This window comes from Macaca thibetana, chromosome 11, assembly GCF_024542745.1.
Source record: "Macaca thibetana thibetana isolate TM-01 chromosome 11, ASM2454274v1, whole genome shotgun sequence".
Lineage (NCBI taxonomy): Eukaryota > Metazoa > Chordata > Mammalia > Primates > Cercopithecidae > Macaca > Macaca thibetana.
Genome location: NC_065588.1, coordinates 34,533,525 through 34,559,936, shown reverse-complemented (window position 1 = coordinate 34,559,936; position 26,412 = coordinate 34,533,525). Strand labels below are relative to the sequence as shown.

Sequence of the window (26,412 nt, the reverse complement as noted above, 5' to 3'; positions counted from 1 at the left end):
GTCACTGGAGGATGGTGTGATCTGATTTATGCATTTAAATGGTGACTGTGACAGCTGAAGTGGAGAATGGGGTTGGGGAAGCAAGACTGGAATTAAGGAGGTCAGTTATAAGGCTGTTGTAGTTTGACTGGGTGAGCAACCTTTGGTGGTTAAAAACCATTGAAGTGGCAAGACATGGTCAGTTTTGGAATATATGTTGGTAGTATGACTGATGATGAATTGGATGTCCAGTGTAAAAATAAGAGAAGTTAAAGTGGCTACTAGGTTCTTGATGAGAACAATTGGGTAAATAGTGACGTGGTTTATATAATGAGGTACATTGGGGAGAAGGAGATTGAGGCAGAGGGGTGAGGATTGAGAGACCCATGGTAAGCCAAGTTCATGTTAAATTTGAGACCTCCAGTAAGCATCCAAATGGAGATATTGATTAGGCAGTGTTTGAAGACTAAGATACAGATTTAGTAACCATCAGCCAATCAAGTTGGAACTCAGAGTTATCTAAGAAAATGCAAATGGAGAAGAGAATAGGATAGAATCTTGAGGGAAGAAGAGTAGGTAGAATGATCATTTTAAAAGCCAGCTAGGACACGTCACTTTCCAGTTTAAACCCTCCGATGGCTTTCATCCACACTTAGGATAGAAATCAGTCCTTGATGTAGCCCCTGGTTACCTCCTCTCCTGCCATTCTCATCATTGCTCACCCTGCTCTAACCCGCTGTCTCTCTTGCTTTTCCTCGAGCACCCAAGTACTTGTCTCAGGGACTTGTTCTTGCTTTTTCTCCTATCTGTAATGCTTCTGCCCCAGACACTCACATGGTTCCCTCCCTTACATTATTCAGGTATCTACTTGAATAGATAACTGCGAGGGCTTACCTGACTGCCCTGTGTAAAAGAGCTGTTAATGTTACTCTTTGACGCTTGTTCAATAAAAACTTTCTTTTTTCCTGTAGCCTTCTTTATAGTTCTCATTAGATGATGAGAGGTAGACTTATACACATATTCAAGCTAAAGTGTTTATGACTGTTGCTGTACATGGCTGTCTTTCCCATTTGCATTTTCAGTAGCGTCTTACAGAATCTGCCTTAGACTTTCAGACAGAGATAGGGATAATGCCTGAGATGGGTTTAAGTATAGTAACTTCAGTATTCATTAAGTTATATTAGGTGGGACAGACAGAGATAGGGATAATGCCTGAGATGGGTTTGAGTATAGTAACTTCATCACTCATTAAGTTATATTAGGTGGGACAGACAGAGATAGGGATAATGCCTGAGATGGGTTTGAGTATAATAACTTCATCACTCATTAAGTTATATTAGGTGGGATCGTTTACACATAAAACTCACCCTTACTCAGCTTAGTATTTAATAATGATACTTTTTCATAGTGTAATGTCATATTTAATATTATTTGATACTGCCATATTTCAGATATTTAATCATAATATTTAGTAAGTTTTCTAGTTATTTGGTGTAGCACCTATCTCACCATGTTTACTAGCAGTGAGAATATTTACTTATTTTCTGTTAATGTATTACATTTTGAACTTCATTATTGATGAACTAGTGTTCTATCAAAAGTGATGTGCTGTAATAATATAAATATTTTCCGTAGATTTGTTATATTTGTGAATATAAATATTTAAAAACTATGGTAGAATGTTGTTTTCCTATAGCATAGCTTTATTTTGAAAAGCTGTATGTTGTATATGTTTGCAATTACTGAATATGTATCTGCATCTTTTTTTTTCTTTTTTTTTTTTTTTTTTTTTTTTGAGACAAGGTCTTACTCTGTCACCCAGGATGGAGTGCAGTGGCCCAATCTTGGCTCACTGCAACCTCCACCCCCCAGGTTCAAGCTATTCTCCTGCCTCAGCCTACCAAGTGGCTGGGACCACAGGCCCGCATCACCATACTAAAAATTTTTGTATTTTTAGTACAGATGGGTTTCACCAAGTTGCCCAGTCTGGTCTTGAACTCCTGACCTCAAGTGATCTGCTGGCCTCTGTCCCCCAAAGTGCTGGGATTATAGGCATGAGCCACCGTGGCCAGCCAATGTGTGGATACTTTTTAAAAATTGGGGGCCGGGCACTGTGGCTCACGCGTGTAATCCCAGCACTTTGGGAGGCTGAGGCGGGCAGATCATGAGGTCAGGAGATCAAGACCATCCTGGCTAACACGGTGAAACCCCGTCTCTACTAAAAATACAAAAAAATTAGCCGGGCATGGTGGCGGGTGCCTGTAGACCCAGCTACTCGGGCGGCTGAAGCAGGAGAATGGCGTAAACCCGGTAGGCGAAGCTTGCAGTGAGCTGAGATGGCGCCACTGCACTCCAGCCTGGGCAACAGAGCAAGACTCTGTCTCAAAAAAAGAAAAGAAAGGTTAATTTCAGTCACTGGTCATCTACTTGTTGAAAACTTTCTTTCAGTGTCTTATTTAACTGCCTTCATCTGACTGTTAAGAAAGCCAAAGATATCTTTTCTTTTCTTTTTTTTTTTTTGAGATAAGGTCTCGCTCAGTTGCCCAGGCTGGAGAGTACAGTGGCACGATCTCGGCTCACTGTTACCTCTACCTCTGGGATCAAGCGATTCTCCTGCATAAGCCTCCCAAGTAGTTGGGACTACAGGCACACACCACCACACCCAGCTAATTTTTGTATTTTTAGTAGACGGGGTTTCACCGTGTTGGCCCGACTGGTCTTGATCCTCTGACCTCAAGTGATCTGCTTGCCTCGGCCTCCTGAAGTGCTGGGATTACAGGCGTGAGTCACTGCTCCTGGCGTAGCCAAAAATATCTTTAAAATCAACAGTTGTGCTGGGGGAAAAAGAAATGAATAAATTCAGGGATAAGGTATAATTTTAGAAATAGTATTTGTAATTTAAGTTTAGAACTTTGTATTATCTCTTGGAGGTTGGATTTAGCATTTTGGTTTGTAGATGGATTTATCCATTAAAAAGACAAATGCTTTTTTTTTTTAATAATATTAAAATGTGAGAAATTGTTTCTACTAAAATATTGAATCAAGCCCTGGTGCAGTGGCTCATACCTGTAATCCCAGCTCTTTGGGAGGCTGAGGCAGGTGGATCACCTGAGCTCAGGAGTTCGAGACCATCCTGGCCAACATGGTGAAACCCTATCTCTACTAAAAATAGAAAAATTAGCTGAGAGTGCCATAAATATGTGGGGGCAAAATGTTCAGTACCTGTAGAGGCCTCCATTCAAGTTGTATGTACATTACACTTAACCTGAATTTGGAAGAGCAACAGGCCGAGGTCATCTATTGCCTTACACTTCCCAGCTTCACCTTTAAGAGAAAGGCCTGGGAAAGGCGATACTGTATGGCTGTATGTCCAGCTTACCGCCTGTTTTCCTTCTCGACTGATGCCTGTGCTTTTCACGTCCGCCATTATGGGCCTGTATTGATTCTTCAGCAGTCCCAGTTTAGCTAATTGGTGATTGCATTCCCCTGCGCTGGTGGAGGTGGAAAAGGAAAGGACTTCTAACTCAGTTTTCTCCTTGGGTTTTTTTCTGTAGAGTTCGGTGGTGTATGTCATAGTGTATGTCAAGCCACATACACTTTCCTATGCTTCTTGTAGGTATGAAATCGTCCTCATTACCTAACACTCAGGTGTTTTTAATTCAGGGGTTTATCAAACCAGTCTAGTGTAGTTCTGGCCAATTAACTAGGACTGGCCAGAGCTGGTTGACACCAGTGTGTTTGTGGCCTTTGACACAGAAATACACATATTCACGTCATAGCTTTTTGGTGCACATTTTGTTGACTTTGTTCAGCCAGGATGATGTTCATGTTTTCTCTTGTATTTGTTAGTATGTCTCCATGTTAATATGATCATGCTCAATATTTATGTTTTATTCTCTTGAGTAATTTCAGCACAGATGGCTTTTACTGGGACTCGCTACTCCGTTGGCAAAGTCCATTTAATATGTAGTATTTGCAGGTGCCCATTAGCATAACTATCCTTAGAAAAGAATTCTGGAATTCCCCTTGTGTGTTTTTTTGCTGCTGACTCAGAAGAGCAATGATACATTTCAGATCTTCAGTTTTCAGTTCAGCTGTCATGAGACTTAAAGAAATTTAGGTTTATTAAAATTCCATAAACATTTGTAAGATCTGTTTTGACATTCATAAAGAAGTGCCATTATGAAAGGTATTTAATTTAAATATGGGAAAGCTTTATCTTAAGTTCTCTTTATGTATTTGAAAGCAAGTTTAAAGTGATTTGCAGTTTAATGAAGGTATAGCCATGCTGGCAGTATCCAAGTATCAGATGTGCGGTTATTTTTTGTCTCATGTGCAAATACGGTTTTCACCAAATCCTGTCATTTTTCTATGCAGTACTGTTTGGGGCCTTAACACTTTTCTTCTTATTAACTACCATAGCCTTCTAATTGATCTGGCTTCTAGTTTTTTCCCTCATTCCCGAAATCACTCTGCAAATAGGCACTTAAGTAGTCTTCTGAATGCACTGCTCTAATGGTGTCCCTGAATTGGTGAAAGGCTTCTGGTTGCTTCTGATGACCCTAAGACAACTTTTGTGTCTGGTCATGAGGGCCCTCTCTGGGCTTGGCTCTTCATCTCCATTTCTGCCTTTTACTTGAGTCCTTCTCTTTTCTCATTATTCTCTAGCCTGTAACTCTGATCTGTTCTCTAAATCTAGAATGTCCAATTATCTTCTTTCCAAGCAAGATCTCATCTGATTCCTTACTGGCTCTCAAGAAAGTAATTCCTTTGGAAAAATGTTTCCTTGACTATCCTAGTCTACAGAGGTCTTTTCCTCCTCTTTTTAATTAAAGCACTTCTCACCCCCAGTTTCCCCACCCCCAACACTGAAGAACGTAGTTTTTACTTTTGTGGCTTGGTAAGCTTTTTTGGGACTAGGTCTCATTCCTTTCGTAAGACTAGAGGCGGAGAGTCAGCATGGCTTGGCATAGTGATTAGGTGAGTAGTAAGCCTTGGGTTTAGACTTGGGTCCGAATTGTAGCTCTAAGCAATTTACTTTCTCTGTGCCTCAGTTCCCTTATCTGAGAAATGGGGCCAATACTAGTTCCTCACCATGAGTTGGCTTTTTTTCTTTCATCTGAGAACAGTCATTTCTCTGTAAAACTACTAAACTAAATATATTTGTTTATTTAGTATACTGAACACATTTTGTTTGCCATTAATCCTCTCTCTGTCCATCCTTCTTAGGGATTTTCTTGGTCCTGTTCACTACACAAACAATTTAGAGAAATCTCCCACCTTGTTTTAGAACAGGGCAATTCTTTGAATCATATACAGGCTAAACTAGAAGGCACGTGTCTTTCCGTGGAACAACTTCACATTTTCTTGACCTACATATCCAGATGGTGTTGGTGCACTTATTTTATAGATATATGAGTTTGCATTGTACTTATGGTATTTAAATTCTTATGTGGCATATCAATCTGGAATCAGAACATCAGAGTGGGTCCTGGCTTTGCCATTTATAGAAAATCAACCTTCTAGATATTTAGTTTCTTTTTTAAAAATTAAATTAAATTAAATTAATTTAAAAATTTTTGTGAGTACCTAGTAGGCATATATATTTATGAGGTACACAAGATGTTTTGATATGGGCATGCAATGTGAACTAAGCACTTAGTTTCTTTACATGTGAAATGCAATGTTAGTATCAGACCTCTCATTTTCAGGGTTATTCTGAGTCTTGAAAATAAGAATCATACAGTTGTATGTCAATGAACTTTATAGTGTATTTTACTTAACCCATTTTTAGGCACTTACAATATGCTAGTATTGACCCATCCAATAACTAATTGAACCATCAGAACGATTTTGTGAGGAGGTACTAATACATTATAGAGAAGAGCAAACTGCAGAGCTTAATTAATTGCCTACGATCACAGCTAGTAAGCGATAGTACTAGAATAGACACCTGGCAGGTTGGATGTGGACCCTAGTTGAGGCTACTGCATCATAAGACCTTTCTCTAAGTGTTACTGAGATTAGCCCCCTTTGCTATGTGCTTTCTCATTTTGTCTCCTCAGCCAACAATTCCAGCAATTTCAGAGGCATCCGAAGTTAAGCCAATTGTGCATTCAAAACCTCCAACTTTTGTCTATTTTTTATGTTAGCTTAAAACATAAAAAGAAAACAAACGCAATGCCTGTGAACTCAGAATAACTGCTCTGTGATTAAAAGCACAAAATGCTGTGCAAACATGTGAAAGTCACATGGTAAAATTAATGCATATTGAGCTTATTTTACCTGTTATTGGAAGTTAGAAATGTCAGTATTTCAGCAATGAAAACAATGCAGATGTGTGATGCACAAAACATATACTGTAAAGATAGTTTGGAAACTTATGAGTTTTAATCTTTTTATCTATTTCAGGACTTTCTGGGACAAGTGTTTTGTACACTGGGGGAGATCGTTGGGTCACAGGGAAGTCGCCTGGAAAAACCAATAGTGTAAGTATTTTTAAATTCAGATAATGAAATGCCAACTCTTAACAGTTTCTATTTTGTCAGTTTGGAATTGGTGAATGCATGGTTGTGGAGCAAAAGTGGGTTTTAAAATCTTGTTTGAGTTTTTTCTTTTAACAAATAGTTTTGACATATTTTTAAAGAATAATTTCTATGTCACCTGTCATATGCTATGCTAAAAAATTTTCACAAGATGAAATGAGCAAATTTAAATAAGGAAGTGTGTTATTTTTTCTTTTGGTTTTACTGTTAATTGTTAGATTTAGTACTTCTTGAAAAAGAGATTTTACTCTTTTGGGTTAGTAACTACATGTAATAAACTGTTGTTAATGCCATGTATTTCATAAATGCACTTTTGGTTACTGAAATTTTAATAATAATTTTTACTATGGAAGTGGCTTGTAGAGAAAGCTGTAAGTAGGTTTATACTGAGAGAAGGTAATCACTAAGAATGGTATACTCCGTCTTCACCTTCAATTACTAGGATCATGTTTAGTTTTCAGGTCAATTGCATGAGTTTATTCTATTTTCTCCAGTTCCAAATAAGGCAGGGAGCAAATTTTAGAAATTTTTCATGGCTTTATTCTCCTTTCCTCCTTCTTTCCCCTCCCTAATCCTGATTATTTGGATTGACTTAACTGTTCATAAAATTCAGAAGATCTAGAAGGAATAGTACATTTGCAGAGCTAACCACAATGTCAAAAACTTTAGGGAATTTTGAAGTCTTTATCTTCATCAATCTTTTAAGAATCTCAAACTTAAAAAATAAATATGTCAATACTCCATAAATCTGTTTATTTCTGACATAAAACAAATACTTGAAATGTGGAAGCATTATTCTTACATTTCTTATACAAAATTAAACTTTTTATTTAGTGTGTTCATTGCTATGAAAGAAATTATTAGGCTAATAAGAATTCTATAAATTCTTTGAAATTTAATTTGATTTTCTTAGAAAATTATTACCAAATGTCAGTTTGAAAACTTTCATATATCAATTTCTATTTTAAGTTCTTTTTGTGTGTAATTTATTTTCACGTAATTATAGGACTTGGAAGCTTATTACAAAAATATATTTATGCTCACTTTAGTAAGTAGTAAGCAATCTGTAAGGCAAATGCAAATATTTTATTGAGTGCATATAATTCTAATTGCATTTCCTAGTCCAATGACTTATGCTCACAAGGATTCCTAAGATCACTAAATCTACCTTTTGTTTTTTGCTGTGAAAAGAATCAATAATATATGCAATACCACCTTAAAGATGCTTAACATTATTCAAGAGAAAACAAAAGCAATTAAAATACAGAATTTTCATTTCCAAGCGACAGAATAGAGATTTTTATGAATGGGTACACTTTTTATTCTTTTATTTTAGGTTCAGAGGTACTTGTGCATGTTTGTTATGTAGATAAACTGCACATCACAGGGCTTTGGCATACAGATTATTTCATCACTCAGGTAATAAGCATATTACCCCATAGGTAGTTTTTCAGTCCTCACTTTCCTCCCTTCTTCCACCCTCAAGTAGGCTCGAGTGTCTGCTGTTTCCTTTTTTGTGTCCATGACTACTCAGTGTTTATCTCACACTTATAAGTGAGAACATGTGGTATTTGGTTTTTTGTTCCTGTGTCAATTTGCTTAGGATAATGACCTCTAGTTCTATTACTGTTGCTACAAAGGATAAGATCTCAGACGTTTTTATGTCTATCTAATATTCCATGTTGTATATTTACCACGTTTTATTTATCCAGTCCACCATTGGTGAGCATTTAGGTTGATTCCATGTCTTTGCTATTGTGAATAGTGCTGCAATGAAAGTAAACATGAATGTCTTTACGGTAGAATGATTTATATTCCTTTGGCTATGTACCCAATAATGGGATTGCTGGGTCAAATGGTAATTCTGTTTTAAGTTGTTTGAGAAATCACTGAATTGCTTTACACAATGGCTGAACTAATTTACATTTCCACCAGCAGCATATAAGTGTTCCTTTTTCTCTGCAACCTCACCAGCATCTGTTATTTTTAGACTTTTTAATAATAGCCACTCTGACTGTTCTGAAATGGTATCTCATTGTGGTTTATATTTATATTTCTCTAATGACTAGTGATGTGGAGCATTTTTTTCCTATGCATGTTGGCTATGTGGTATACTTTTTTTTTTTTTTTTTTTTGAGACGGAGTCTCCCTCTGTCGCCCAGGCTGGAGTGCAGTGGTGCAATCTATGCTCACTGCAACCTCTGCCTCCCGGGTTCAAGTGATTCTTCTGCCTCAGCATCCTGAGTAGCTGGGATTACAGGTGCATATGTGGTGCCCTGCCAATTTTTTTTTTTTTGTATTTTTAGTAGAGACAGGTTTCAGCACATTGGTCTGGCTGGTCTTGAACTCCTGACCTCGTGATCCGCCCACCTCAGCCTTCCAAATTGCTGGGATTACAGGCGTGAGCCACTGTGCTCAGCCTATGTGGTATACATATTTTTAAATTAGTCATTTTATTAGAAATTTTTATCTTTTTTTAGCATGAGGAAATCATAATTCTGATTTCAGAAAACTATTAAATTATTAAGTTATAAAAAATTTCCCAGTAGAAAATCATATTTATATTAATCTTGGAACCTATTAAAAATTTGATATTATTACAATGTATTGATTGGGGTATGTGGTGAATAGAACATAGCATAAGATATGGTCCTTGTTCAGCTGATTCAATAATTCCCACTAGGTATGACCAGCAAAAATAAATTCTTGCTAAAAGGTGAAGATACCTAGGGTAGACTGGTAGACTATGCAGATGTTGGGAGAATTTGCTGGGGGTTGAGTCATGATCATTTTATGTAATCAGAAAGGATGAGATTCTCTTTAGATTTTTCTTAGCTCTTGCTGAGGGAGGAGTAAAACATATGCATATTTCATATAGTGTAAGGAGGGAAAGACTTCAAAACTTGTTCATCCAACATGGATCTACAGTAACCACATGCTGTACTTCATCTATAGAATATTCTGAAATTTAGACAACTTTATTGAAGGTCCTCAGGTTCTATCTTTCTTATTGAAAAAGGAACAATTAATTTGATTTTCTAAGCTTATATAACTAAACTTTTATTCAGCCCTTCATCTCCTTGGAGAATCTTCTCAAGCAAATAAACGTTAAGAAAATAGTTTAAAGGTAAGATGATTGTTTGAGCAGGGGAAGATTTTTAAATTTTTTAAAGAAAACTTAGCTAGGCAAGTTTTAGTAGTAAGTGGATATAAAAATGTAAAGCTTGAGTGTAGCAAAGAGATGGGCTACAAAAGAAAAAAGCAAAGAAACAAAACCTTAGGAATTGCAGAATGGTTGCAATTACATTCATTAAACATGAGTGAATTGGATTAGATACCTCAGATAATCCAATAGAGGGAAGAGATGAGAGGGTGAAATGAAATAAGAGAGATTAATTAAAAATGGGAGAGTAAAAGTGAATACAATTAGTTTGCTAACGGAAAGATACTTTGGCTTTATTAATTAAGGCACCTAGTGACACGTGCTATCACTGGATCAGATGTTCAAACGCAGGTGAACAATGGACTGGAAAAAACATTTTGTAGTCACCCTTCCTCTTGCATGAGAAAAGCCTGGCTTTAATGAAAAACTCTAGCTGTAAGAGAGGCATGTGTCTGGAGGAAGAACATGTGGACTGAAGAACAAGGTCTATTGGCTAAGTATCAAGTTCAGGTACTTTGAGAGAAGATGCAGCTTCCATGCAAACAGCATTTTACTCCCTTACCTCAATCTCAAATGAAAAACAAAGCCATTCATACTTTTTGTTTGAAAAAGCACAGTTGGGTTGAGGAAGAGCAAAATGCTGATAGTATGGAAGCTTTATCTGCCAATAATGCCAAAGTAGCCTTTCAGAGCAGCTGGTGCACTCCATGGACTCCTAAATTTCACATTCATCTTTGCTAACTCCTGCACTTCCGTGTACTTTACTTTTTTCCTAAATCAATCTAATAAGCAAATAGTGAGAAGAGATGGGAACATGGGAAGATCTGAGCTATTTCAGTGGAAGAGGGAATGGCTTTGGAAAAAAGGATGAAACCAGGGAAGATATTAGAGATGACACAAGGTCAGGAAATGTTTTCTTCTCGTGACAGGAAGCTTGGTGACAGACACAACTTTGAAGCCTCCATGTTTTCACACGAATATATAAAAGTAGTAAAATTTATGGATGCATGACTGAAATAGTGGAGAAATTCACACTGGGGAAATAATAGGTATTTAAAGCGTAGCTCTTCCGTCTCTTCTTCATAAGTTCCACTGCCTCCTGCTGTCTTGTTGTGTGAACCTGCCCTGGCCAGATATCTTTAACTGTCTGGTTAAAGATAACATTGTAGGATAGCCACTAAACATTCTACTGTTTTTCATGTTCTGTTCCTCATGACTGGGGATAGAAATGGAATGTGCACACTCCTGGTGCTGCAGCCATTACTTTTTGCAATCATGTTCGGGATAGGTTAGGTCATTTTTCCCTATCTGGATGGCCACTGGCTTCTGAATTGCAGCATAGAACACCTCCAGAGGCAGATATCCTGAGACAGACAGTCCACTCACAAGTAACGCACAATTGATTTATCATTAATTAAAAGTCTTCGTGTGTCCCAAATGTTATTTGCCTTAAGTAGCATTATCCAAGTACCTCTTATTTATTAATTTTAGATTAGAGATTTATTTCCCAATTAGTTTCCCGTTTATATTCTAAGTTATTCAGAATACTTCCTTGTTTGTTTGTTTGTTTTTCTTTCTTTCCTTTAAATGGCCTAACTTATTTTCTGATAAGATACTCAGAATAATTTCTCCTAGCTTTTAATTGCGATTGTGTTGTAATATCTCCTCAGAGGTAGTCTTTTTACATTTATGATAACTGTAAAATTGGGAGATTTAAAGGAGACAACTTAAAATTTGAAATTATTTAATATCAATCAAACTTTTGACAACGAAGTTAGGATTATTACAAAGGTAAAATGGTTTCTTGTATGTGGCCTTTTGCCTCATTCAATAATGAGAATTTGAATTTAACCTCGGGCTTTTTTACTTTCTGTGTTTTGGTTATGGTTGTCATTTATAAAATTAGATTTTCTCATTTTATTATGAGAAAAATTTTTATTTTTAATATTTTATATGCATAATGATGAAATAATTTGAAATTGATGTTCAATAAATTTTAGTTTACTTTTTAATAGCAGCTCAAGATTTTTTACAATTTCAGTAGTCTGTTCTGTTGGATTTAAGCTTTGGGCAAACACGTTTCTCATCTGAATTCCATCCTACACTTTTGGTCTTTTCCTGGAACCGTCCTAAAATGAGTCTTGTGCTACTTAATTTGACTGAAACATTTACTGGGCTTCCTATGACTCATCGGCTCCTCTGTTTGGAGCATCCTATCATTATTTAGCATTATATCCACTCAGCAGTGTGTTTTCTCATGCTGTGAGATTGTATCCAGTTTTCTGTGTGATACTGTCAAATAGTCGTATGTCTTCTGTCTTTAGGGATCTCAGTGATGTATTCAGCAAAGCCTTCCAAAATGCAAGAATCAGCACCGGTTTAAGAAAGATTGCCATTCTCTCCTCCAGGAGGAAAATATTTATTATGTTCCTCAAGTAATAGGCCTATTTGTTCCTGTTACTCTCAGCCAGGCATGACTGGTTCCATATAAAAGGATCAGGGAAAAAGGCAGGGACTGGTAATAATTAGAAACTAGATTCTTACTCCAGGGAGAAGCAGGATACAATGGGAAGAAGTAATACCAGCGGTAATGGTACCAGCAGCTGTTTTGACTAAAGGACGTTTAGGAGGGCAAAGGCTATGTTTTTTGTAGGCTGGCAAAAGCACTTTGTGATCTAGGTAGTTGGTAGTCGGTGGAGGATTAAGGGAAGGTTCCTAGATGGATGCGTGAGTGTCCTAACAGGTGAAGACGACAGGGACAGGGACTCGGAGGCAAGTGATAATTGAAAGACCAACTTGTAATTGTCTGATGGATGTGGGGACCTCAACTGTGACTTGAAGTTCAAGGACAGAGACAGATAGGTGCTGAAGTACAAGATGAAAGCAGGGAGAGGAACAGAGCAGAAAGGAAGCTTCAGAATAAAGAAGAAGACTGAAATAGAAGAATAGTGTTTAAGGGGACTTGAGGCAGAGACTTACAGGGTTGGCTTAAAGATTTGACTCAAATGTGGACTTATCCTGATAGCTAGGTTTTGACTGTGACTGCATTTAGAGATCAAATGTCTGTGAGAAGGAAGAGGAGGAAGAGGGATAGGAGAATGGGTAGTCATAAAAGTGGGAAACATACAAACTCACCATAAAACAGGCCTTGTTTTTAGCATGCAGCTTTTTGCCTGTAAAAATGTAATCAACTTTGGGGGAAATTTTGAGGCTCAAAGTAATCTTTATTAATTAGATTGATATTGTTATACTCTCGAATTTACTTTAGTGGAAAGAATAGTGGGCTGGACTCAGAGGATGGTGTTTTTAGTCCCATCTCTACTACTAACTTGCTATTGCAATATTAGGCCATTTTAACATCTATACTATTTTTTTTTATGTCTGTGGGTCACATTTGTAATAAGAATTTGCTGTAGAGATAAATAAACAGCCACAGTAATGAAGTTGATAGTGCATGAACTTTAGGAGCAGTCAGACCTGGGTGCTAACAGTTGATTAGGTATGCAATTTGAGTAAAGTGCATTAAATTCCTGAGACCCAGCTTCCTCATCTGAAATATCTGAATAATACTCATTTAAGAGTATTATTGCAAGTAATATCAATATTTTATACAATTGATTTGTGACAGAGCACATGAGAATTTAATAAACACTCAAATAGTGACTATTATTAATACTGTTTTTATTAAAAATAGCCAGTATCTTTCCTTCCTTCCTTCCTTCATCTTTCTTTATTTTTCTTAGAGACGTGTTTAGCTAGTAATTCCGCAAGTTTAAGGAAAGGACTGTGTTAAACCAAACTTGATTACACTTATGTAAAGTGTTAAGTATTATCCAAATATAAATGTTAAAAACTATTTGTCTGTTTTCAGTATGTAGCTGAACAATCAAATAGGGGAACTGAGTTAAATTTCTGCTTTTCATTTGTTTGGGTTTTATAAGATAGTTTTGGAAATATCCGGAATTTCCCATGTTAATATGTAATTGCAAAAAATAATCCAGAGTTCAGTGCCAATTAAGAATTCTATTCTTTTATTTGAAAAGACTACATGGATGTGTATACATGTTTGTAATTTCACATGATTCAACACATTAAAAATAAAACCACTGATTGCCTTTCAGATAGATATTAGATACTTCACCAGCCTAGAGAACAGCTTTAATCTACTTCTGGGAAAGCCTCTCGAAAAAAGGTATATTCTTTTTAAAGGCCAAAGATAGAAGGAATTTTAGTACATTCGCTCATGTTATTATACACAAGCTTCTGAGGTTTACATATAATCAAAGTTTAATAAATGTTGAGTTGAACCACTTTCTTACATTCATTTTTGAATGTGAGCTCATTCTCTGGAATGATCTCCAGGGAGGTAAATTGCTTACTCTAAATAGGCCGATTGTGTATATCTGCAGATTCCCATGATTCTCTGCTCTACTCAGAAATTCCAGTAGTGACAACTAAAGTCATATAGATGAAGAAATTGTCTGGATGGAAAGGATTGTAAAGGATATGACCAGTCATGAGAGATATAGGTAAAATGAATGAGTTTTTTACAAAATAGCCTTTAATGTCATTGTCAGAGACAAGTCTCAGAATGATTGGTTGGTTGTTATGACTTGGTGTGACATGTGTCTTGTTCCTATGAGACTTGTGTGCAACTAAGTCCTTTGGGCATCCCAGTTTAGGAAAGAAAAACAAAAGGAAAAATTATTTTACTAATGGTAACTTTATAGAGCAAATAATTTACTGACAGATTCTGGTAGATAGAGTCTGAGTATAATAGAGGTTTTAGGGATTATATTTTTTAAAAATAATATATTCAACAAATCTTTACTAGGAATTGATTATGGATCAGAAACTGTTAGCTGCTGAGTATATAATGATGAAAATGCAAAGTCGTTCCTGTCTTTATGGTTTTTACCATTTATTCATTAAATGAATAATCACACAACTGAAGTATAATTACATATTGATACAGGCCCTATGAAAATTAGAATATTAGCTTAACCTACAATATGTAGGTCATTTTTAGTATTTTAAACTTTATCATAAATGGAACGGGAAAATTTGCGATTTTTTTTCAAAGAGGATCATTGACTTCTGTGTAGAGAATGGTTGTATGTGGTTAACAGATAGTTGTTTGGATTAGGAAGATGAAGAAAAACGGACAGATGAAAAATGTGTTCTGAAGGTTGATTTCAGAAGGATTGGTGAAAGATCAATGGTCTAGGTTGAAGAAGATTTCAAGGACCTTCAAGTTTCTTGCATGAGACAGTGGATGTAAGGAGGATGTATGCTGACAAAAGGAAGATCATCCACTTTTGAGGTTGCCACACAGATTGGTGAGCTACAGCTCACCAGTAGTAGTAGTAGATGGGCCATTCTGTCCATGTGTTTTAGGTGCCAGTATTCACCCAGAGTTTCAACATTTGCAAGATATTTTTATTTATATTTGCCTAACCTCATTGGTTGGATTGAAAACCTGTTGGAAACATTATAACTGAAGGAAACAAATGATAAAACATGATCTATGTTATTTTGGAGGGTGAATTCTAAAGTAATACCTTTATAGATTCAGTGAACATTCTCAGTTTCACTCAAATACAACTAATAAACAGGTTAGTTTTATTTGATACTTCACCAGACTATAAAACTAATGAAACTTTATTAGTTTTATTAGTTTTAATAAACAAGTTTTATTAGTTTTATTTGCGTGAAACTGAGAATGTTCTTAGTTTTCTAAATAAAACTACTTTATTCAGATGAGTTTCTTTTTTTTTTTTTCTTTCTTGCTTTTTTTTTTTTTTTTTTTTTTTTTTTGAGATGAAGTCTCACTCTGTTGCCCAGGCTGGAGTGCCGTGGCACAGTCTCGGCTCACTGCAACTTCTGCCTCAGCCTCCTGAGTAGCAGGAATTATAGGTGCACACCACCACACCTGGCTAATTTTTGTATTTTTTGTAGAGATGGGGTTTCACCATGTTGGCCAGGCTGGTCTCGAACTCCCGACCTTGCGATTCACCCACCTTGGCCTCCCAAAGTGCTGGGATTACAGGAGTGAGCCACTGCGCCCTACCTATTCAGTTTAGTTTTCAAATGGTTGCTTTTTGCATAGGAAGTGTTTAGAAGTTATATTGTGATAAAATCTTTCAAAGAAACTACAATTTCCTCTACAGTGAAATTTATTGCTCCTTTCTTCTTTTTTTCCTCTTGTGTATGGCATAATTTGATGATTCTAGGATTCAAAATGCAGGCTAAGAATATTAGTGCTGTAGTTAAACAAATTAATAGGTGAGGAAAGACCTTTATGGACCAACCTTGGAACATAAGCATCATTCTTATCTTGGTCTGAGTTATAATGCACTGATAAAATGAGTGTTTGGAAGGAACGTTTGGGAATTATCTCTGCTCTTATATTTAGTCTCAGTTGGATCTTAGTTATCAAAGCAAATAAAAGGGAGCTGTGAATTGTTATTTTAAGTAATACCAGTGGCCAACTTGATTGCATTTAATAATAAGTCAGTTATGGCTAGCCATATGCAGAAAACTGAAACTGGATCCCTTCCTTACACCTTATACAAAAATTAACTCAAGATGGATTAAAGACTTAAAGGTAAAACCTAAAACCATAAAAACCCTAGAATAAAACCTAGGCAATACCATTCAGGACATAGGCATGGGCAAAGACTTCATGATTAAAACACCAAAAGCAATTGCAACAAAAGTCAAAACTGACAAATGGTATCTAATTAAATTAAAGAGCTTCTGCACAGCAAAAGAAACTATCATTAGGGTGTACAGGCAACCCACAGAATGGGAGAAAAGTTTTGAAATGTCTCAATCTGACAAACGTCTAAAATCCAGAATTTATAAGGAACTTAAATTTACAAGAAAAAATCAAACAGGGCAAAGGATGTGAACAGACACTTCTCAAAAGAAGACACTTATGCGTCCAACAAACATATGTAAAAAAGCTCATCATCACTGGTCATCAGAGAAATGCAAATCAAAACCACAGTGAGATACCATCTCATACCAGTTAGAATGGCGATAATTAAAAAGTCGGGAAACAACAGATGCTGGAGAGCATGTGGAGAAATAGGAACACTTTTACACTGTTGGGAGTGTAAATTAGTTGAACCATTGTGGAAGACAGTGTGGCGATTCCTAAAGGATCTAGAACGAGAAATACCATTTGACCCAGCAATCTCATTACTGGGTATCTACCCAAAGGATTATAAATCATTCTGCTGTAAAGACACATGCACACATATGTTTATTGCAGCACTGTTCACAATAGCAAAGTTGGAGCCAACCGAAATGCCCATCAATGAGAGACCTGATAAAGAAGATGTGGCACATATACACTATGGAATACTATGCAGACATAAAAAAGGATGAGTTCGTGTCCTTTGCAGGGACATGGATGAAGCTGGAAACCATTCTCAGCAAAGTAACACAGGAACAGAAAACCGAACACTGCATGTTCTTATTCATAAGAGGGAGTTGAACAATGAGAACACGTGGGCATGGTGAGCGGGGGGAACATCACACACCAGGGCCTGTCGGGGTGGGAGACAAGGGGAGGGAGAGCATTAGGACTAATGCATGCAGGGCTAAAACCTAGATGATGGGTTGATGAGTGCAGCAAACCACCGTGGCACATGTATACCTATGTAACAATCCTGCACTTTCTACACATGTATCCCAGAACTTAAAGTATAATTAAAAAAAAAAAAAAAGTCAGTTACTATTCTACTGGCTTTACATATATTAACTCCTCTAACCTTCATAGTACTATTACGAGCTAGGCAGGTACTGTTATTATACCCATTTCATCAGAGGGAGAAACTGAGACAAGATTCTGAAAAAACCAAGTTCAAATACAGGATGTTTGGCTTCCATGCGCGCATGCTTAACCACAGCATTATATTGCCTTCAAAACAAAAAAAAAATGAATAAATTGGCCAGGTGCAGTGGCTCACACCCGTAATCCCAGCACTTTGGGAGGCTAAGGCGGGCGGATCACAAGGTCAGGAGATCGAGACCATCCTGGCTAACACAGTGAAACCCTGTCTCTACTAAAAATACAAAAAATACAAAAAATTAGCCGGGCGTGGTGGTGGGTGGCTGCAGTCGCAGCTACTCGGGAGACTGAGGCAGGAGAATGGCGTGAACCCTGGAGGCGGAGCTTGCAGTGAGCCAAGATCGTGCCACTGCACTCCAGCCTGGCTGACAGCGAGACTCCGTGTCTCACAAAAAAAAAAAAAAAAAAAAAAAACAAACCTCCGTCTCTCACACACACACAAAGAGAGTAAATTAATGTGTAACTTTAAATGAAATTAAAAAATTTGGTATCACTTTAGCCATACAAAATCATGTACTGAAAACTCAAGAGTATCTCTAGGTGCAAGAAGAGCTCCCAGGGAACACCCATTCAGAGTTAGGTCATTTCAAGGATGAGGTTCCTTCCTGGTATCTGTTCCCAATGTAACTCTTCCTCAAGCACAGTCCAGTGGCCCACCTTTTTCTGAGATAAATAGGGCTCAACAGTTTTCCAGCACAGAGCCAACACAGTCTAAATATAGGAAGGCAATTGGAAGGATTAAAAAATAAATTCATTTTTAGTTTTGGAAATAAATAAGTACTTCTGTTTTTTTCCCCGTATCTGGAAAATCATTGTTTTGAACTGACAATGTGGTAACAAGAAAACTGCAAAATGTTGTCATCCTACCTGGTCATTTTTTCTGTTTGATAATTCAGAATGATTTGCCCAGTCTCCAACTCTACAGAGCTTTCTAGGGCTTTCTATTCTTTCAGAAGTTCCTGTTTGAATGGCTTACATATTCCTTGGAGAAAGGGAAGGGGAGAGATTAGACATACTGTTAGTGTTTGTATTCATTCATTCATGTATTTAAAAAGTTTTTGAGTATTTAGCCTTGATTGGGCGGTGGCATCATTTTAGGTCCAGGTAGACTCAGTGCATCAGGCTGCCCTGAGAATAAATACCAGTAAGTAAAAAATTCCAATAATCTTGACATTTTACTGTTTTCTTTGATAACAACAATAGTGATTAGACCCTCCCAGTAATTGTGGAGATAGATCAACTGGCTCTCAATTCTTTCACAGTTTGAGGTAACTCTGATGAAAGATTCTAAACATGGACAGCAGTTTAGTAAGTGGACATTCACAAATACAGTTACGTTCCAGTATATATTTCTAATCATTAGCAGGAATGTATTTCAGTTTTTAAAATAAATGTACAATTTGTAGTTAACAGTGAATTGTTAGTTTCTCCGGTATTAGAGTGATGGTTCTTTCTCCCCTTACTTTCATAGTATTTTTGTTTGTTTTAAATTATCAATTTCTTAAGCAGGTCTCATTAAACAACAACAAAACAAAGAGTAGTTGTTCCTGTTAGGTTTTTATTAAGTCTCCTATATACTATGACACAGGGAGTCCACAGCATGCTGGATCAAAGAACCTGAACAAACTTCTAAAACTCAATCAAGAGGCTGAATACCTTTCCCCCATTTCTTTCTTTATAGGACAATTGTAAAAAGACTTAAAAAAGAAACATTATATTCCCTGTATTGTAGGGACCTGTTGTGCCTTGTAAATAGTAAGAATTCAATAAATGTTTATTGCACTGAATTTTCCAGGATAATAGTCACATTTATATGTTTCTTCTTTTTCTCTTGATTATTTTAAGGATCTCTCCTGCACATTATAACTTTGCACTTGTTTCCCAGGACTTGGAACAGAATTTTAAAATTATGATAGCCTTGCTTCCTGTGTACTTTACTACATTATAAATGCAAAGTATGATTTTAGTAATTTTAGAAACCTCATATTTCTGTGGATGGATAGATAGATAGACCTGGCTTATCAGAGCACAACAATTTCTTGAAACATTTTTGATATATGTGGTATGTAAGAGCTAGGAATATGCTACTCTATTCAATAATTGTTTATTTTTAAAAACAAAATCTGAATCTACAGAGATTGAGCAGTTTACTTTGTTTTTGTTACTGAAAAAACTATGTATTACATAATTTATTGTACTCCTTATGATTCCTTACCATGATGATAACTATCTTGCTTTCCTTTTAATGTCAACATTTACATTCTTACTATAAAATGAGATCCCATTTAATCTGATTACTATGTTAAAAATTACCGGGTAACAGATGGATTTCTTGATTAACATAGTGTTTTAAATTTTAAACAAAAGTTGCAATTTTAGTTTCTGGCATATGATGTATTTTAACACTGAACATAGTGTGTTTCATGTGTGACAGCGAACTTATTACAATCTTAGAAATGATATTTTGTTAATAATTTGAAAATAAAAAAAGCTGCATAGAGAGATAAATGCATCTGCTTTAATTAAATGAATCATTAGTTTTAAACTGTACTTGTATGCATCTTTTATTTTTAGTTGAGGAAAGATTGAATGATATGTGAAAAGCTCTTGGGCACAGTGTGATAGAAGATTAGATAATAAATATGACAACTAATATTTAATATTACATTATCTACTCAGAGTAAAAGGTGAGATTGTAAAAGTAAAAGGCTAGGAGTGGTGAGAAGAGGAAAGGGTGAGTGCTGGGGGTCTTGAAAAAAATTATTCATAATATTTGGAGAAGCTACTGAGCAGAAAAGGAAACTGTGCTTGGAAGGGTCACAGCACACTGCAGATGGAGCTATGGCTGGAGCCTAGGACCCAGTGGTGGCACCAGCCTGTTTGGTTCTGTAGTAGGATCCTGCAGTGCTCTCACCACATGCGTCTACCTAGGGGCAGAGAGAGCAAACAGCTGGGGTTGACGACATATACTATTTTGATTACTGTAGCTTGTAATATGCTTTGAAATCTTGAAGTGTGAGTTTTCTAATTTCATTCTACTGTTTCAAAATTGCTTTGGCTATTTGGAGTCCCTGGAGATTCTATATGAGTTATAGAATGATTTTTTCTTCTCTTTATTTCTGCAAAAAAAGAAGATTCTATATGAGTTATAGGATGATTTTTTTCTATTTATTTCTGCAAAAAAAAAGCCATTGGCATTTTGGTAGGAATTACGTAAAATCTGTAGCCACTTTGGGTAATATGGACATCTTAACAATATTAAGACTTCCAAACCATGAACATGGGATGTCGTAACATTTTTCTGTGCCTTTAATTTCTTTCAGCAGTGTTTTGTGGTTTTAATTGCAAATGTTTTTAACTTCTTGGTTAGGTTTATATCTAAGTATTTTGTTCATTTTACTGCTATTGTAAATGAAATTATCTTAATTTCCTTTTCATTATTGTTAGTATATAAAAACACAACTGATTTTTAATACTGATTTTATATCCTGCAAATTTGAATTTGTTTATTAGTTCTAACAGTGAGTGTGTGTGTGTGTGTAATTTTTAGAGTTTTCTACATATTGCATGAGATCTTCTGTAAACAGAGATAATTCTATTTCTTCATTTTCAATTTTGATGACTTTTATTTATTATTCTTGCCTAATTGCACTGGCTGGTACATCCAGTATTATGTTGAATAGAAGTGGGAAATTGGCATACTTGCCTTCCTCTTGATCTTAGAGGAAAGTCTTTCAGTCTTTCACCATTGACTACAATATTTGCTGTGAACTTTTCATATACTGCCTTTTTTATGTTGAAGTAATTTTCTTCTGTTTCTAGTTTTTATCATAAAAGACCGTTGGAATTTTGTCAAATGCTTTTTCTGCATCAGTGAAGAGGATCATGTAGTTTTTTGTTCTTTATTCTGTTAATGTGGTATATTGCACTGATGGGTTTTCATATGTTGAACTACCCTTGTATCCCAAACATGAATACCAGCTAGTGATGGTGTATAATTCTTTTAGTGTGCCATTGCTTTCAGTTTGCCAGTATTTTGTTGAGGATTTTTGCATCAGTATTCATCAGGGATATTGATCTTTCTCTTTCTTTGTATAGTGTTCTGATGGGCTTTGGTGTTGGGGTAATTCTGGTTTCCATAGAATGAACTTGGAAGTAGTTTTTCCTCTTCAATTTTTTGCAAGTGTTTCATGAAGACTGGTACTAATTCTTTTTGAAATGGTTGATCAGATTCTCTAGTTGAACCATTGGGACTTATGCTTTAATTTTGTTGAGGGTTTTTTGATTATTGATTTAACTTGTTTTTGCTAGTTATTGGTCTATTTAGATTTTCTATTTTTTCGTGATCCAGTCTTGATAGATTGTGTCTTTCCAAGAATGTGTCAATTACTTGTAAATTTTTCAGTATCTTGGCCTGCAGTTGTTCATAGTATTCTCTCATACTTTTTTCATTTCTGTGGCATCAGTTGTATTGTCCCTTCTTTCATCTGATTTAGTTATTTGAGTTTTATTTCTCTTTTTCGTATTTAATCTAGCTAAGGGTTTTTCAATTTTGTCAATCTTTTCAAAAAACCAACTCTTAGTTTCGGTGACATTTTTGTATTCTCTATTTTATTTATGTGTGCTCTAAATTTTATTACTCCTACCTTTTCCTAGCTTTGGGTTTAGGTTTTTCTTGTTTTTATTAGTTCTTTGAGGTATAAAGTTAGGTTGTTGACTTGAGATCTTTCTTTTTGTAAATATATATGTTTACAGCTATAAACTTTCTTGTTAGTACTACTTTCACTACATTATAAGTTTGGTATGTTCTGTTTTTATCTTCATTTGACTGAAGGTTTTTTTTTTTTTTTTTTTTTTTTTTTTTTTTTTTGTTTTGTTTTAAATTTCTCCTGTGATCTCCTCTTCGACCCATTGTTAAGTGAAAAATGTGTTAATTTCTACTTATTTGTGAATTTTCAGTTTTCCTCTGCTGTTGATTTTAAACTTCATTCCATTGTAATTGGAAAATATGCTTTGCATGATTTCAAGCTTTGTGAATTTGTTAAGACTTGTTTTGTGACCTAAAATGTGGTCTATCCTGGAGATAATTTCATGTTCACTTGAAGAGAATGTACATTCATTGTTATTGAGTGACATGTTCTGTATATGTCTTTTAAGTCCAGTTGGTCTATAGTGTTGTTCAAGTTTTCTAGTTCCTTGTTGATCTTTTGTCTGGTTGTTCTATACATTATTAAAGATGTGATATTGAAGTCTCCATATTATTTTCTTTCTGTTTTATTATCATTTGTTAACATACTTCAGAATTGTTGTTTAATGCTAGTTTGTTTAGATTTTTTACATACTCTAAATATAAACTAGTAGAATGTTAGAAGTATTATTTTCATTATTGTGCAATTCTAAGTATTCTCTTCTCTATTTTTATTCCTTTTTTCTCAACCAATAAGTTTTTCAGAAATGTTTTAATAATTACCTTAGCCATTAATCTCTAACTCAATTTTTTGGTTAGTAAGTATATTTTAATAACTATTCTATAACATAGTATATGGTCCATTTTAGTCTGTGTTTCATAAGTTAAAGCTAATTTTGAAGAAGAAGAAGAAATAACCGAGATAAGAAAAGGCCATTGAGTAGTTGGTAGGGTCAATAGTCTAGGTAAAGTCTGGGAGAAATGAAACACCTGTTCTGAGTTCAGGTGACTCTTTAGTAAGGTGGTGGGAAAGATGAAACTATATAGCTATATCTTATGAAGGCAGTTACATGTTAATTAATTTTAAAATTATTGTATGATCTATATAGAGACACTGGAAGATGAAAGTGTACATAGTTAATATTTGTTGCCAGATCAATTTGGCATTAATGGAGAGTGTAAATAAAATGGGTATTAGTCTGAGACAACTATGAAAGAAGAAAACTTCAGGAATCGAAGCAAAAGTAAAAAGTACAAGCTAAAGCAGTGGCAGATATAAAGGAGAAATAGTAAGACATATGAAAAATGTTACAAAAACAAACAACTACAACAATCAGTACAGGGCAAAACAAACCAAATCACACAAAAAACAAATTATCCAGTCTCTCAAAGGTCATTTATTCTTCATGTGCTCAATTTTGTTTTTTGTTTGTTTGTTGTTGTTTTTAAATTTAAATTTTTAATTTTTATGGGTACATAGTGGTGTATATATTTAAGGTGTATGTGTGATGTTTCAATACCAGGCATGCGATGTATAATAATCACATCATAGAAAATATGGTATCCATCCCCTCAAGCATTTATCCTTTATGTTACAAACAGTCCAGTTATATAATTTTAGTCATTTTAAATATACAATTAAATTATTATTGACTAGAGTCATCCTGCTGTGCTATCAAATACCATGTCTCATTTCGTTATTTCTAACTATTGCTTTTATATTCCCATTGAGTATCTCTGTATTACCCCAAGCACCCACTACCCTTCTCAGCCTCCAGTAACCATCTTTCTACTCTCTGTTTTATGAGCTCAATGGTTTTGATTTTTAGATCCTGCAAATAAGTGAGAACGTGCAATGTTTGCCTTTCTGTGCCTGGCTTACTTTACTTAACATTAATGACCTTCAGTTCCATCCATATTGTTGTAAATGGCAGAATCTCATTTCTCTTTATGGCTGAATAGTACTCCATTATAATAAGTACCACATTTTCTGTATCTATTCATCTGTTAATGGAAAGGTAGGTGGCTTTCAAATCTTGACTGTTGTAAACAACGCTGCAACAAACATGGGGTACCTCTTTGATATAATGATTTCATTTGTATATACCTAGCAGTAGGATTACTGAATCTTATGATAGCTGTATCTTTAGTTTTTTGAGTAATCCCCAAAGCGTTCTCTATAGTGGTTGTACTAATTTACATTTCTACTTAGAGGGTCCAAGAGTTTCTTTTTCTTCACATTCTTACTAGCATTTGTTTTGCCCGTCATTCAGATATAAGCCATTTGAACTGGGGTGATGTGATATCTCATTGCAGTTTTGCAGTTTTGACTTGCAAATCTCTATCAGTGATGTTGAACACCTTTTCATATGCCTGTTTGCCATTCGTATGTCTTCTTTTGAGAAATGTCTATTCAGATCTTTTGCCTATTTTTTAATGAGGTTATTAGATTTTTTTCCTATAGAGTTGGTTGAGCTACTTATGTATTCTGGTTATGAATCCCTTGTCAGATGGGTGGTTTGCAAATATTTTCTCTTATTCTGTGGGTTGTCTCTTCCCTGAGTTGATTGTTCCCTAGGCTGTGTAGAAATTTTTTAACTTGATGTGATCTGATTTGTTCATTTTTTCTTTGATTGCCTGTGGGGTATTACCTAAGAAATTTTTGCTCAGACCAATGTCCTAGAGACTTTCCCAAAAGTTTTCCTTTTTTCACAGTTTCATAATTTGAGGTCTTTTGTTTAAGTATGTAATACATTTTGATTTGATTTTTGTATATAGCAAAAGATAGGGGTCTAGTTTCATTCTTTTGCATATGGATATAGAATTTTCCCACTACCATTTATAGAACAGACTGTCTTTTCCTCAGTATATGTTCTTGGCACCTCTGTTGAAACTGATTCACTGTAGGTTTATGGGTTTGTTTCTGGGTTCTCTATTTTGTTCCATTGGGCCATGTGTGTACTTTTATGCCAGTACCATGCTATTTTGGTTACTATAGGTCTGTAGTATAATTCAAAGTCAGGTAATGTAATTCCTCCAGTTTTGTTCTTTTTGCTTAGGATAGTTTTGGCTATTCTGGGTCTTTTGTGGTTCCATATACATTTTAGGATTTTCTTTTTATTTGTGTGAAGAATGCCATTGGTATTTTGAAAGGGATTGCATTGAAACTGTAGAATGGTTAGGGTAGGATGAACATTTTAACAATTTGAATTATTCCAATCCATGAACAAGGAATATCTTTTCATTTTTTGGTGTCCTCTTTAATTATCTTTCATCAGTGTTCTATAGTTTTTATTATTGTGATCTTTTACTTCTTTGGCTAAGTTAATTCCCAGATATTTAATTTTATTTGTGGCTACTGTAATTAGTGTTACTTCTTTATTTCTTTTTCAAATTATTCACTTTGGCATACAGAAATTCTACTGATTTTTATGTTGATTTTATATCCTTCAATTTACTGAATTATCAATTCTAATAGTTTTTTTGTGGCATCTTCAAGTTTTTCTAAATATAAGATCATAAATTTTCTGCAAAAAATTGTGATTTGACTTCTTTCTTTTTGATTTGGATGCCCTCTATACCTTTCCCTTGTCTGATTGCGTTAGCTAGAGCTTCCAGTACTGTGTTGAATAACAGTGGTGAAAGTAGGCATTCTTATTGTGTTCCAGATCTTAGAGGAAAGGCTTTCAGTATTTCCCTATTCAGTATGATACTACCTGTGGGTCTATCATAAATAGCTTTTATTATGTTGAAGTTTGTTTCTTTTATACCCAGTTTTTAAAGGTTTTTTTTGATGAAGAGATGTTCAATTTTATCAAATGGTTTTTCAGCATCAATTGAAATGATACGGTTTTGGCCTTCATTTTGTTGATCTGATATATCACATTGATTGATTTGCATATGTCAAACCATCCTTGCATTCCAAGGATAAATCTCACTGGATCATGATGAATAATCTTTTTATTGTATTGTTGAATTCAGTTTTCTAGTATTTTGTTGAGGATTTTTGAATCAATATTCATCAGAGATATTGGCCTGTAGCTTTCGGTTTTGATGTGTTGTCTGATTTTGTTATCAGGGTAATACTGGCCTTGTAGAATGAGTTTGGACCTATTCCCTCCTTCTCTATTTAAAAAAATATTTTGAGTAGGATTGGTATTAGTTTTTCTTTAAATGT

At 35.3% G+C, this 26,412-nt stretch overlaps 1 protein-coding gene across 5 annotated transcripts in view; it reads left to right on the top strand.

Moving 5' to 3' along the window:
- Window positions 1-26,412, top strand: part of CPNE8 (copine 8) — a 239,232-nt gene that overhangs the window by 78,914 nt on the left and 133,906 nt on the right. For 4 of the 5 annotated variants that reach the window (XM_050750139.1, XM_050750138.1, XM_050750135.1 and 1 more), the window contains exon 6: window positions 6,391-6,467. Coding sequence is in view for 2 of the 5 variants with exons in the window: in XM_050750135.1 (XP_050606092.1) it covers window positions 6,391-6,467 (77 nt within the window). In the remaining 3 variants the exon portion in view is untranslated. Of the gene's footprint in view, window positions 1-6,390; window positions 6,468-14,096; window positions 14,217-26,412 lie in introns of those variants that run through there. The other variant, XM_050750137.1, reaches the window with a different exon arrangement.